The sequence below is a fragment of the Gossypium raimondii genome, chromosome 9 (assembly GCF_025698545.1).
Source record: "Gossypium raimondii isolate GPD5lz chromosome 9, ASM2569854v1, whole genome shotgun sequence".
In the NCBI taxonomy this organism is placed as follows: domain Eukaryota; kingdom Viridiplantae; phylum Streptophyta; class Magnoliopsida; order Malvales; family Malvaceae; genus Gossypium; species Gossypium raimondii.
In genome coordinates, this window is record NC_068573.1 from 36,085,964 (window position 1) to 36,099,595 (window position 13,632).

The 13,632-nt window shown below is 26.1% G+C and overlaps 1 protein-coding gene across 1 annotated transcript; it reads left to right on the top strand.

The window, feature by feature from the left end:
- The first annotated feature begins 843 nt into the window (after nt 1–843).
- LOC105797677 (protein NRT1/ PTR FAMILY 5.7) lies at nt 844–4,023 on the top strand. The gene is made up of 3 exons (XM_012627615.2): nt 844–958; nt 1,192–1,412; nt 2,694–4,023. Exons 1-3 carry the CDS (start codon nt 871–873, stop codon nt 3,918–3,920), a joined length of 1,536 nt encoding a protein of 511 aa, XP_012483069.1. The 5' UTR covers nt 844–870; the 3' UTR covers nt 3,921–4,023.
- Nucleotides 4,024–13,632: the final 9,609 nt, after the last annotated feature.

Below are 13,632 nucleotides of genomic sequence, written 5' to 3' on the forward strand. Positions count from 1 at the left end.
CAACCTTTTGGTTCTTTTTACAATTATATAATAATGGTCAAATTTTAGCTTAGTCCTTGTATTGTATTTAAATTTGAGATTTAATATATATATTTTAATTTTTAACTATTTTGGTTAAAATATTTATGTGAATTTTATAAATTGTTAATATCGTTAAATTTTTTATCAAATCTAAGTCTATTACAATGTAATTTTTTATTATATGACTACCATATGTGTGTTTTTTTTAATTTTAAAATGTCACATTAAAGAACTTAATAAAATTTTAATGGTGTTAACAGCTGGATTTGAATTTTTAAATTTAGAAATGAATAGATAAAATTCCTAAAAGTAAAAATATATAGACTAAGGGCTCCTTTGGATGAATATATCTAGTGCGGTGCATTTAGCTTTCTTTTTGTCTCACGCTATAGTATTTAATCTCACTGCCGTCACTATTTTGACACTAATAGTAGATAAACACATTGCCCATCCAAAAGAATCCTAAATTTTAAATTTACAAAAAAATATATATATAAACTTAAAACATATTTTAATATTTAAAATTTTACTTAATAATATAACTCGAAAATATAATTAATTTGCTCCAAAACGTGGTGAAAATCATACTAATATAAATTAAAAGAGGCATGTGAATATATATTTTCTTATTATTCTCCCATCATTACTCATGAATGATATAATTTCATCGTGTATCACGGGGACTACGTCAAACTGCGCAGTAAAAGAAGAGGATGCAAAAAGTAAAGGACAATTCCATCCTCTGGGTTGAAGCAAAGTTACCAGAATTGTTATCAGAATAGGAACTGCTGAACCATACATAAATTAATCTCCATTCCCAACATCACATCATCGTCTTCACTGTGACAAATGGCAAACTTCAAGCACTGTATATCCAGCTCATGGAAATGGGCGTCCTCTTACATTCGGTTCTCCAAGGCCGCCATATTCATCAGCGGTAACTATATCCTTCTATATCCCATTTTTCATATATTAGCCCCTTGTTACTACTCTAATAACCAAAGTTTAAACCTTAAAAATGAATTTAAATTATTATTACAATATTAAAATCCATTGAGCAGAAAAGCACAAATGCACCCATTGTTGCATCACTATAGAACATGGAATTAGAATTAGCACTTCATGATTGGCAATTTACTTTTTGGGTTAACCTGATATCAATAATGATAGGTTTGATATTCAGCAAATCATTTATAGAGAACGCTTTTAAAGCATTCTTGATATTCTACATCATCGACTCCCTGGAAAACTTATCTATTGGGGTAGCTATAGTCTATACAGTAGCTGCAGATGGCATACAACAATTTCTGGTCATTCTCATTCACCACCTTGCAATTGATCGTCACGGTGATTTCCGAGTCATTATCCTCACCATCCCATGTTTGATCTTCGTAAGTAATTACTATTTTTTATTAACTTAAACCTTCACGTTTATCTCTTAAGTGATGGGCCCAATGTGATCTCTGGTTTCCTCGGGTTTTTGGGTTTACCAAATATATTTATAATATAAGTATAATAAATTATTTGACCCTTCAATTTTATAAAAAAATTATTTTAATTTTTCGCTTTTTAGTTTTTAATTTTGTAATACTTATCAAATCATTCAAAATGAATAAAAAGTGGTATAGACGTACATTGCCACATAAATGCCATATTAATAATTAATTATTTTTAAAATTTATAAAAATTATTTAAAAGGTATGAAAATATAAAATATTTTTAGATTTTTAAATTTTAAATTTTTAAAAATTAATTAATTGCTAAATGCTAGATGGACCAAAGTTAACAGATGATAATTTTTTCATTTATATTGTGGTGATTTGACAAATAACACAAATTTAAAAGTTAAAAAATTAAAATTAAAATAATTTTTTTAAAAATTAAAGAACCAAATAAATCACTACATCTATACCATATACTACGAGTACATTGTAACATCTACATTTAGGTGCTCTTTCATATTTAAATCAGTGAAAATAAAACGATTAAAACTTAAAAGAAATACTTTGAGAGTAACAATAGTATCAATATGGTTGTTCCTAATATAAGCAACCTACTTTTTATGCTTGACGATAATAGTTTGGTTCGAATTTGTTGTAAAAAAATTTATAATTATTTTCTAGGTCTAGAATATGAATCAAAATTGAATTAAATATTAATAATAATTGACTTTATTGATGTAAAAAAAAAAGTTAAGATGATTTTTTACAATAATACGTGAAAAGATGCAAATGAGATGTAAAAATTTTCAAAACATGACTTTAGAAAGGAGGGGGAAAATACGGCTCTCCACTTATCACCATATGAAGTGTCATCTTTTTTTTATTAACGCCAAAACAATCAAACTGAATTGAATTTTATAGATCTGTCATTTCTTGAAATCTCTTTTTTAATTCAAAATCATGATGTAACGTGTATCCCATGTTCTAGTCTTGGAATAAATGAAATAAATCAAAAAATAAATTTTGTTTAAAAATGATATCTTATTGAAACTGCAGTTCATCCAATTTAATTTGATTGAGATATTAATTTTAAATTTTAAAAACACTTTTATAACTAATTTAACTATAAAATTTTCATCATAAAAATTAATTACCAAACAAAATAAGAATAGAATTCATTTTTTTATAACAATATATAAAAATAAAAAATAAATGGCATTATTTTTGTAGGGATTATTGATATTATGGCTTTCTAGTTTGCTTCGATCCCAACAAACGAGGAATCAAATGCTTTACATAGCTCTACCGGTAATATTGGTTGGCTTAGCCGGAAAGGAAGTTTCTCTAGAAGGATTTTTACGTCAGCATTTTGTAGAAGAAACTATTGTTGTTGATGAGACTAAGTCGGAAAGACAACAGGAGGAAGACTATAACGATATTGTAGACGGTCGTGCTAGTTTATGGTCCACTGGTGCCGGCTTTCTTGGACAATTCATATGTTGGACGTTCACATCAAGCCTTCGTTGGCAGCAAAGGATCATGGTTTCATTCATCGAGGTGGCGGCGGCTTACGCACTTTTCATCTGCGGCAAACGATTTTTCCTACGCATACCTCCAACACGACGAACCGCTGTTTCTCGATTGAAGGAAGCGGGGGGGCTTGTGAAATTGATCCCTCTTTGGCTTTTATTCATCCCTTATTGTCTAGTGGAAGTTGCGGGTTTCTCCATTTTCATACTTCAAAGTGATAGATTGGATACCGAAATTAATCCCAGGATTTCTCTACATTCATTTAATCAAGTTCCCGTGAGCTCACTCTACGTGTTTGAACAATTCATAAGCTTTTTAGTATCCATGTCGACCAAGTATCTAATAAGGAAGCTTTGGAGCAGTGAAGAAGCCATGCAACGTGGTGCTAGATATTGGAGAATGGGTGTTGGGATGGCGGTTGGTTTTGGCTCCTTGTCAAGTGCTTGGTTAGTGGAGCGCCGGAGATCGGATCTAATCAAGAAAAACCCTAATAACGACGAAGTTATTCGCATGACAATACTATGGCTGGCTCCTCAGTTTGGCTTGCTAGGAATTGCCAATGGACTTGTTTCTAAGGGGCTAACAGATTTCTTTTATGACCGTGTGCCCGAATCCAAACGGTATTTTGTGGTCCTATTCAATCAAAGTTTGACGGTAATTGGGAGTTTCTTAAGTGGGCTTGCCGTTTTGCTTGGACCAGACTGGCTCGGCGACACCATTGACAAGCGTCAATTGGACAAGTACTTACTCATGTTGGCGATTTTGAATGTTGCTGTCCTGCCCCTTTACATCTTTCTTTCCTTAAGGTTTGATTGGAACATACCAGATGCGGTTGACGGAAGAGATATTGAGATAGAGGAGGTCGATGGAAGCGATGTTGAGATATTAATAGAGGAGGTGGATGGAAGGGATGTTGAGATATTATAGTTATTTATCCTAAAAGTTATGGTTAGTCAATTTTTATAAGTTTTTATTTTAGGTATAAAATATAAAATATTTTTTAAATTGTGCTGTTAACCATCATTTTCATTTTAATTACCTACTTTTAATAAATTTTATTTTGGTCAATCCTGTTAATTCAATAGTATTGTACACTCATTTTTCTTATAAAAGTTAAATTGATTTTTTTATAAAAATTTAGACAATTCCGTATAAAATCTCATTGAAAAAATTAAAACTAAGTCTAAAATTGAAAAAAAAACAAAGAATTAAAAGATAAATTTTTCTGTAAAATCTAAGTTTTTCCTATAAAACTTAGGTAATTCCCTATAAAATCCTAAGTTTTTCCTTTTTATAGAAAAATTAAATTAAATTCTAAAAATAAAATTGATTTTTTTAAAAGATAAAATGAATTACCAAAATAAAAATTTATTAGTGTACAAGTTGAATTAACGACCAATAAATTTTCATTTTAATTACTTAATTTTAATAAGTTTTCATTTTGGTCAATCTCATTAATTCAATGTTATTGTACACTCATTTTAGTCACTCAACTTTAATAAGCTTTCATTCTTGTCACTCATTTACTTTTTAAAAATAATTTTATTTTTTCCAAAAAACTTTATTTATTTTAGATGAAATTGAGTTATTCAACTATGGAGATGAAACCCAAGTTTTTCCTATAGCTCAATTCTCTTTTCCCTAAGGAAACCCAAGTTTTTGTGAACAAACAAACCTAGGTTTTCTCTTTTATTGGAAAAAAACTAAAATTAATTATAAAATGGAAAATAATAAAGGAAATTAAAAAGAAAATGAATTTTACTTGTAAAAATCCAGGTCATTTTCTGTAAACCCCAGATTGTTTCCTTTTATTGGAAAAAATTAAAATTAATTCTAAAAGGAAAAATTAAAAAGATAAATGGGTTTCTCTTATAAAAACTTAGCAATTCCGTGTAAAATCTCTTTTTTTTCTTAATTTCATTGGAAAAACTAAAACTAATTCTAAAAATGAAAACAAAAAGAATTTAAAAGATAAAATAGTTTTCCTGTAAAAATCCAAGTTTTTCCTATAAAAACTTAGTTAATTCCCTATAAAGCCCTGAGTTTTTCCTTTTACAGAAAAACTAAATTTAATTCTAAAACAATAAAATTGATTTTAAAAGATAAAATGAATGACTAAAATAAAATTTACTAAAGTTGAGTGACTAAAATGAGTGTACAACATTGAATTAACGGCGGATGATCAAAATGAGAACTTATTAAAGTTAAGTAACTAAAATGAAAATAGATGTTAGTGGCAATGCTCAATTTACAATTTTATTTTCGATGCCCAAAATAAAAACTTATGAAAGTTAATGACCAATTATGTAGTTTACCCTTATTTATTAGATGATTATTAAATTTCCAATATATAATTATCAAACTAATTATAATCATTGAACTTGTTTCTTTATTAATAAAAGAACTTAGGTTCCATTTGTTTAATAGAAAATGACTTTCGAAAATGATTTCTAAAAATGATTTACTTTTCGGAAAAGCTAATATTTTACGGTGTTTGGATGAATCATATAAAATATTTTACATTGTTTAGTAGATTTCTTAAAATATTTCATAAAAGTTGTTTCCAATGAAACAAACATACATTTTATTTTTTCATTGTTTAATTGAATTTATTTTTATCTATAATTTTATATTTTACATTGTTTTGCACATATAAAAATATTATGTTAAATTCGAGTTCATTACAACGTCATTTTTAATTACACGACTACCCGGTGAGTATTTTTATTTAAAATGTGACATCAACAAAATTGACAAAAAAATTAAAGATGTTAAAATTGGACTTGATTTTTAAAATTGAAAAGGAAAGGGACTAAATTCTTGAAAATAAAAGTTGTAACATCCCTTACCCATATTTGTCACCGAATTAGGGTTCTGAAGCATTCTTGAACAAACACAACCATCTCAAATTCAATACATATATATTAAATATATATATATATATTTAAATATAATAAGCTTGGTCTATTATAAAACAAAATGCAAAATTTTAAACTTCTCCTTCCAACCATTTTTAAGAAAAACAAACAAAGACATTAAAATCTAACTAATAAAGATATTGCAAACTAGCAAATCCATAAGATGATAAACCATTTTAGTATGGCTATTATAATCATATACAATACAACAAAATACGACCTTCAAAACATTTATCTAGTCTATACATGCCATAGTTAGAATTTAAATATTTTAAATACCGAGATAATAGATAGGGTAATGAACTTCTTGACGATCCCCGAGCTTGAAGCTTGATCTTTAAGTCTATAAAATAGGAAGACATAAGTAAACAAAGTAAGCTTTTATAGCTTAGTAAGTCTATAGCATAACCATAAATAAATATATATATATATATATAAATTATAAAATTTCTGGTACACTTAATGAATTCACAAACACCATTTACATTAACAAATGTCTTTAGACAAGTATACATACGCATAATTGTCAACAATTTAAAATAAAAATCGAATGTATAAACATTTTAACATAAATATCCGATTTCATATATATAAACATATGTTTAACAATTTTATAACCGAATGTGTATGCATCTTTATTACACGCATACATCCGAATGCACATATGTACTTATCATATGCATATAATTACTCATACACATATATACCAATCACATTGTATAATCGTTTGTATATATATATATATATATATATATATATATATATATATATATATACTCATTATAAATTTATACACGAATGCATAGCTAATACCTACATTCAAATATATATACATATTCTTCATATATATATAAATGAGCACATTTATATATATACCTCAAATGCATACATAAATAATTATCAAACACATAGGCTCAATATATATATATATTTAACAACCGCATATCACCATACGTAATTATAAATTCAACAATCGCATATACTTAATATACATATGCTTTTATTAATTATATATATACGAAAGCATACAATTATATTTAACCAATGCAAAACCGAATGTAGGTGAATACTCACCAAGCATGTAAAATCTGAATGTTTATGTATTCATCAATTTCATATAATCAAAATCATAAATATATCAATTGCATATTCTCACATAACTTAAATAGATTCACGGCACTTAGCACGCTAGGTTTTAAAACGATTCGATACACGGCTTTTAGCACCGCTAGACCTATAGTCCGAAATGTATCACCAGGCATTAAGCACGCTAGGCGTAAAGTCGAATTATTTCACCGGCATTAAGCACGCTAGGCACATAGCTGAATAACTCAAATACAAAGTTAATCTTTCATATAATTCTTTATAATTCACATAAATCTTTCTCAATAACTATATCTCGATAAGAATTGTTTTATATTCAACTCTTCATAGCAACCTCACATCCGAACCACATATACATGATTCATAACATTAAATTCAACTCAAGAAACTCAAATCCTATCTTTAATCCACATGTATAATTATATATAATTATTAACATTAAGTTCAGCTCGAAGAAACTTGTATCTTATATTCAAACCTCTTATATATATATATATATATTTCATAACATTACATTCAATTCAAAAATATTACATCATTTATTGAACCACATATATATATACAATTTATAACATTAAGTTCAACTCAAAGAATTTGTATTATAAATTCGAACATCATTCTATATTTATATAATTTATGCTATTAATTTTATCTTATTAAACTCAAACATACATGATATAACATATACAATTTTGTACAATAAAATTTCAACCTACCAATTCAACTTGTATATTCGGCTAACAATATGAAATTAACAAAGTTAATTCAACTTATTAAATAAATGATAGATTTTCATATATATATATATATATATATATATATATATATTCTAGTTTAATAACATTATTTTGCTAATAGACTTACCTCGGACGGTGTAAATTCGAAACCAGACGATTACTCGACAACTTTAGTTTTTCCCCGATCCAACTCTGATTTCTTCGATTCTTGATCTAATTATATTCAAAGTAAGCTAGTTTAAATATAATTACATTCAATTTAATCCAAAAACACATAAATGGGTAAATTACCATTTTGCCCTAACATTTACACTTTTACAATTTAATCCCTATTGGATAAAACACAAAATACACAAAAATTTGACTACAGTCCTTAAGAGCGAATATTCCTAGTGTCTATACAACTCCATATTTTTCATTTATTTAGCATTTTAGTCCCTTAAAATTTATTTTCACAATTTAACCCTAATTACTCAATTTCACCAAAATTCAAAAATAAAACATGTTAATCTAACAAATATATTTCATATTTCACCTACTAACATCATAAAACTCAAACATTCATCAATGGCACATTTCAAAATCATCCACAATTCACAAAATTAAGACATGGGTTTTGAAGTATTCAAAGCAACGATCTCAAAAACGTAAAAATTATCAAAAACCGAAACAATTTCATACCTTAATCAACTAGTAAAGTGCCGAATCCCTAATAAGCTTTAATGGTTTTCTTCTTTGTTCATTTCGGCTAAGAAAGATGATGAAATGGCCATTTTTTTATGTTTTAACATAACATATATTATTTATTTATTATTTTACTTATTTAACCTTTATTAATTAATTTAATAAACATATAATATAAGGGTAATGTTGACTATTGCCACCCACTATCTTATTTTTGGTATTATTACACTTTTAAACCTTCCATTTAAAAGACAACAACAATTAGGTACTTTCATATTTAACCACTAAATTTTTATTTTACGCGATTAAGCCCTTTTTTTTATCAAATTGAGCCTTCAAACTATCAAATTTTCACATGAAATTTTCACACATATAACTTAAACTGCGATACACATTAAAAACATTATAAAAATATTTTTCTGACTCGTATCATGGTCTCGAAACCACTCTATCCGATTAGGGTCAAAATTAGGCTGTTACAAAAGTACAAAGACTAAATTGCAAATTTGTTACGTGTACATAAGCTTAAGGCATATTTTAATATTTATACTACAAAATATTTATTATTAATATATTTATAATTGTAATAAATATTTATTATTAAAATATTAATACGAATATTTTCAATAATACGAGAATAATATTATTTTTAAAATTTATTATCAAAATAAAATTGAAATATTAAATAATTTATTATATGAGTAAATATAAATAATTAAATATGTATGTGTAATAATATTGAAAAATATAATATTTTAATAATTTTAAATATTTTAAAAATAAAATAAAATTTATTATCAATATAATAATATTAAGCTTGATTTAAGTTAATTTTATATAAAAATAAAATTATCTATAGAGGAGCTCTTTTTAGAAAATTGACTTACGCTTTCAAAAGGAGAAGTCATTTTACAAGAAAAATGGCTTATTTTACATTAACTTGTAAGTTATTTTCCATTGACCAATTTGTGTTATGTGAAACAAACACGGAAAATGCAAAAAATATTTTCTATAAAACTTTTAAATGTAAATAAACAGACCCTTAATTAAAAATATATATTTTTAAAATCATTAAACTTTTTATAATAAAACAAATGACAATAGATTGTTTTATATCAAATATGGTTATAGTCCCTATACTATGTTTAATTTAGGATTTAATATCTACACTTTAATTTGATATAATTTGGTTCCTATACTTTTATAATATAATGTGAAGACAATTTTGTGTGTTAGAAATATATTTTTAAGAAAACTTCATTAGGATTTTAAACAAAAACAGTTAAGGATATTAATTATTTTGGACTAACTTATGTGATTGTAAAAATAGAGGAGTAAATTATGTGAAATTAAAATACAAAATGTGAGTATAATAGAGATCAAAACTATAACCATATTTTCATAACGACAAAACAACCCTTCATCACTTGTCAAGCATTCCTTGAGGAGTTAAAAAGAACGCATTGAGATTCTTACCTATGGAGGATTTACCTGCCTTAGTTCACCTGAAGTGGTAACAGCAATACTAATTAAATTAATATTTAAGTCGACTTTATAACTATGAATTATAGGTTAGGATTAAGATAAATTTTAGATGAAAAAATTAAATTTATGTTAAAAAAACTTGAATGAAATTATTAAATTTTGAGAATAGTGAAAGTTTTAAATTGAATTGTTGGCATTTTGAAAAAATCTAAAATGATTTTCATATAACCAAGGGTCTATGATTAACAATATTTATTTTAATGGCACGCGTATTTTTTACTTTTGTAACTATTAACGGTGCTTTAAAATTTTAATTCAAAATTGGATTAATGTAAATTTTGGTATTCAAACTTTGCGCAATTAGTCAATGCTAGTTCTTATGCATTTGTGGAGTGGACCACATCCATACTTTTACTTGCTAAACATTATGCACTTCAATAACTAATAAGATTTTTACTCAAGGCACAAATGTCACATTGATAAGAAGGTCAATAAATATTTTAAAAAACAAAATTTTGGAAATAAAAAGGTATAAGAATTTTAAAAGTATCAGAAAAATAAAATATTTATATATCATTAAAAATTTAAAAATCATAGAAAAATAAAATAAAAAGAATTTACAAAATAATAATGAAAAAATAAATTAAAATTAAACTTAAAAAGAGCTAAACTTTTGAAAATTACAAAAAAACCCAAAAATAAATTTAAATTCAAAAAATATACAAATTCTAAAGAGATTCTAAAATATAAAATTCAAAAACACGAAATCATTCGACATTGTCTCACAAAAATTATATATCTCATAATATAAAATTATTTTGCTTATACATTTCTTTTATGTAAAACTAAACTCAATAGGCTTTTATTTCATACTTTAATTAACCTCTAATTTGATTTGTATAATTTTTGGTGAATTTTCAAAGTCAAACTTATATTGCTGTCCAAAATTGATTTAGTGTAAAATGTTGACAACTAAGTTTGTAACTCCTTCATTTCCTTTCTCTACAATATTTCTCATCACTTCCTCTTATTTCCTTCATTAACATATTAAGAACATAAAATTTATATAAGAAAACTCTACTTTAACATTATTTTTATGCTTTTTCAATAAAATCAAACTTAAAAATATATTGAAATCTTGATATTCTTACATTGTCCTACTGATTTCAAATATTAACTTGATTTTCTCTCTCCTCCAACTTTTGTTTTCTTGAATCTAAGGTGGTATTCTTGTTCTCCATAATCTCCTTATCACTTTCACTCAAGTTGGAAATGTAACAGCCCGATTTCGACTCTAATTGGACATAGTGGTTTCGGGACCACAAGTCTGAGTTAAAAAAAATTTATATATTATTTTGTGTGTTTATTATGTGTGAATTTAATTGTGTTTTAATTTCGTCGTTTGAGTGTCTGATTAAATAAAAAAGACTAAATCGCGTAAAATGAAAATTTAGTGGTTAAATATGAAAGTGTTTAATTGTTGTTGTCTTTATAATTTGGTGGTTCTATGATGCAATTAGCCCACTATATAAGTTAGTGAATGCCAATGGTCAAGAATGACCTTATATTATATGTTTTGTATATTAATTATTTAAGGTTAAATTGGTAAACTAAAAACTTTGATAATATATGTTATAATAAAACATAAAAATAAAAGAAACATGCAAAAAGTTCATCATTTTAGCCGAAACTTCAAAAGACAAAGAAAAAAAAAGAGAAAGCTTGGTTCGGCACTTGTAATCCTTAATTTAGGTATGTATTTTGTTGGGTTTTTAAAAATTTTTACGTTTTTGAGATCGTTGCTTCGTGTTCTTCAAAACCCATGTCTTAATTTTGTGAACTGTGAATAATTTTGAAATGTGCCATTGATGAATGCTTGAGTTTTATGATGCTAGTAGGTGAAATATGAAATATATTTGTTAGATTAACATGTATTGTTTTGAATTTTTGATGAAATTGAGTAATTAGGGTTAAATTGTGAAAATAAAATTTTCAAGGGACTGAAATGCTAAATAAATGAAAATATGGAATTATATAGACACTAGGAATTTTCGGCCATTAGGAGTGTAGTTAAATTTTGTGTATTTTGCGTTTTGAGCAAAAAAAAGATTAAATTGTAAAAAGTGTGAAATGTTAGGGGCAAAATTGTAATTTGCCCATTCATGTATTTTTAGGCTAAATTGAATAGAATGGTGTTTAAATAAGCTTAATTTGAATATGATTTAGATCAAGAATTAAAGAAATCAGATTTGGATCGGGGAAAGACAAAAGTGGTCGAGTAGCCCATTTAACAGTCAACGATATCCGAGGTAAGTCTACTAGCTTATAAATAGAACTAAAATCAGTATATAAGTATGTATATGTATTTATTTTTGATGAATTATAATTTAAAGTATATCGGTTGAATAAATTAAAAGTATGATTGGTTTATGTATTTTTTTTAAATGTTCGAACTTATATAGGTAATTGAACTTAGCTAAAGTGTGAAGGTATATAAGTATATGCATAAATGTTATTGAATTTAGTTGAAGTATAAGGGTTTTATATATATACAAGGTTCAATTCATACACGTCTATACATGTATAAATTATTGATTTAATCAAAGATATGTATATGTATATATGTGTACTTGGGGATTCAAAATATACATAGATATATATATAAATGTATAAACCTTTGGACTGGATTTATAAAATGTATGTTATATTTGTGTAAGTAATTTTTTAATTAAACATGTAAATATACATGTATATATATACACTTTTGAATCAATTAAGATGTGTCATTATAAAAGTATATACGGTTTGAGTGTATATATGTATACATGTATAAGATTTAGTTTTGAAATTTGTTATTAGATGATATTTGTATATGTTAGTTTTGATTATGTGTATATATATGTATAAGTTTAATATGTTCAAATGTAAAATGTATATTATTCAAGAATATTTTTAGTTAAATAGTATGATATTTGTAGTAGGATTTGAAGTATAATGTTATGCATAAATGTGTTCGGTTAATTTATTGAATTATCAAATTGGATTTGGTGGTTGAGTTTTATTTACATATTCATGTGTTTCAAAGATATAAATTATGAGTTTTGAGCTGAATATTTAAGCATGGAATTTATATACCTATATAGTTCGAAAATGAGTAATATTTGGGTGAATTGAGTGTTTGAGCTGATTGGTGCCTAAAAGAATTATTGTCAATGAGATAATTCGGACTTTACGTCTAGCGTGCTTGATGCTTGGTGAAATGTTTCAGACTTTACGTCTAGCGGGCTTGATGCTTGGGTGAAATGTTTCGACTTTTCGTCTAGCGGCTAAGTCTTAGGTGATCCTGAATCGAGCTATAAGCCTAGTAGGCTAAGTCTTGGTGATATGAATCGAGTTATAAACCTAGCAGTCTAAGTCTTGGTGATCGAAGATGTTAAATTAAGTGATTATATGCATTTGATATATATAAATATGTAAATGATTTTGGGTTATATATAATGGATAAGTATATGAATATTTATTTATATGTACTTGATGAGCATATAAATGTTTGGATCTATGTGTTTAGTGGATAGGCACATATATATATTGGTTGTTATGAAGATTGTTGAATATACATGTATACATTCGCACATGTGGATTAGAAGTATAAATGTGCATTTGGTTCATGAAGTTGATAAGTAAAAATATAAGCTATTGACATATGTATTT

Coding starts and splice junctions, on each gene's coding strand:
- LOC105797677 (XM_012627615.2), top strand. CDS start 871: ATGGCAAACTTCAAGCACTGTATATCCAGCTCATGGAAATGGGCGTCC. Junction 959..1,191: donor GGCCGCCATATTCATCAGCG/GTAACTATATCC, acceptor CAATAATGATAG/GTTTGATATTCAGCAAATCA. Junction 1,413..2,693: donor CCATCCCATGTTTGATCTTC/GTAAGTAATTAC, acceptor TTATTTTTGTAG/GGATTATTGATATTATGGCT.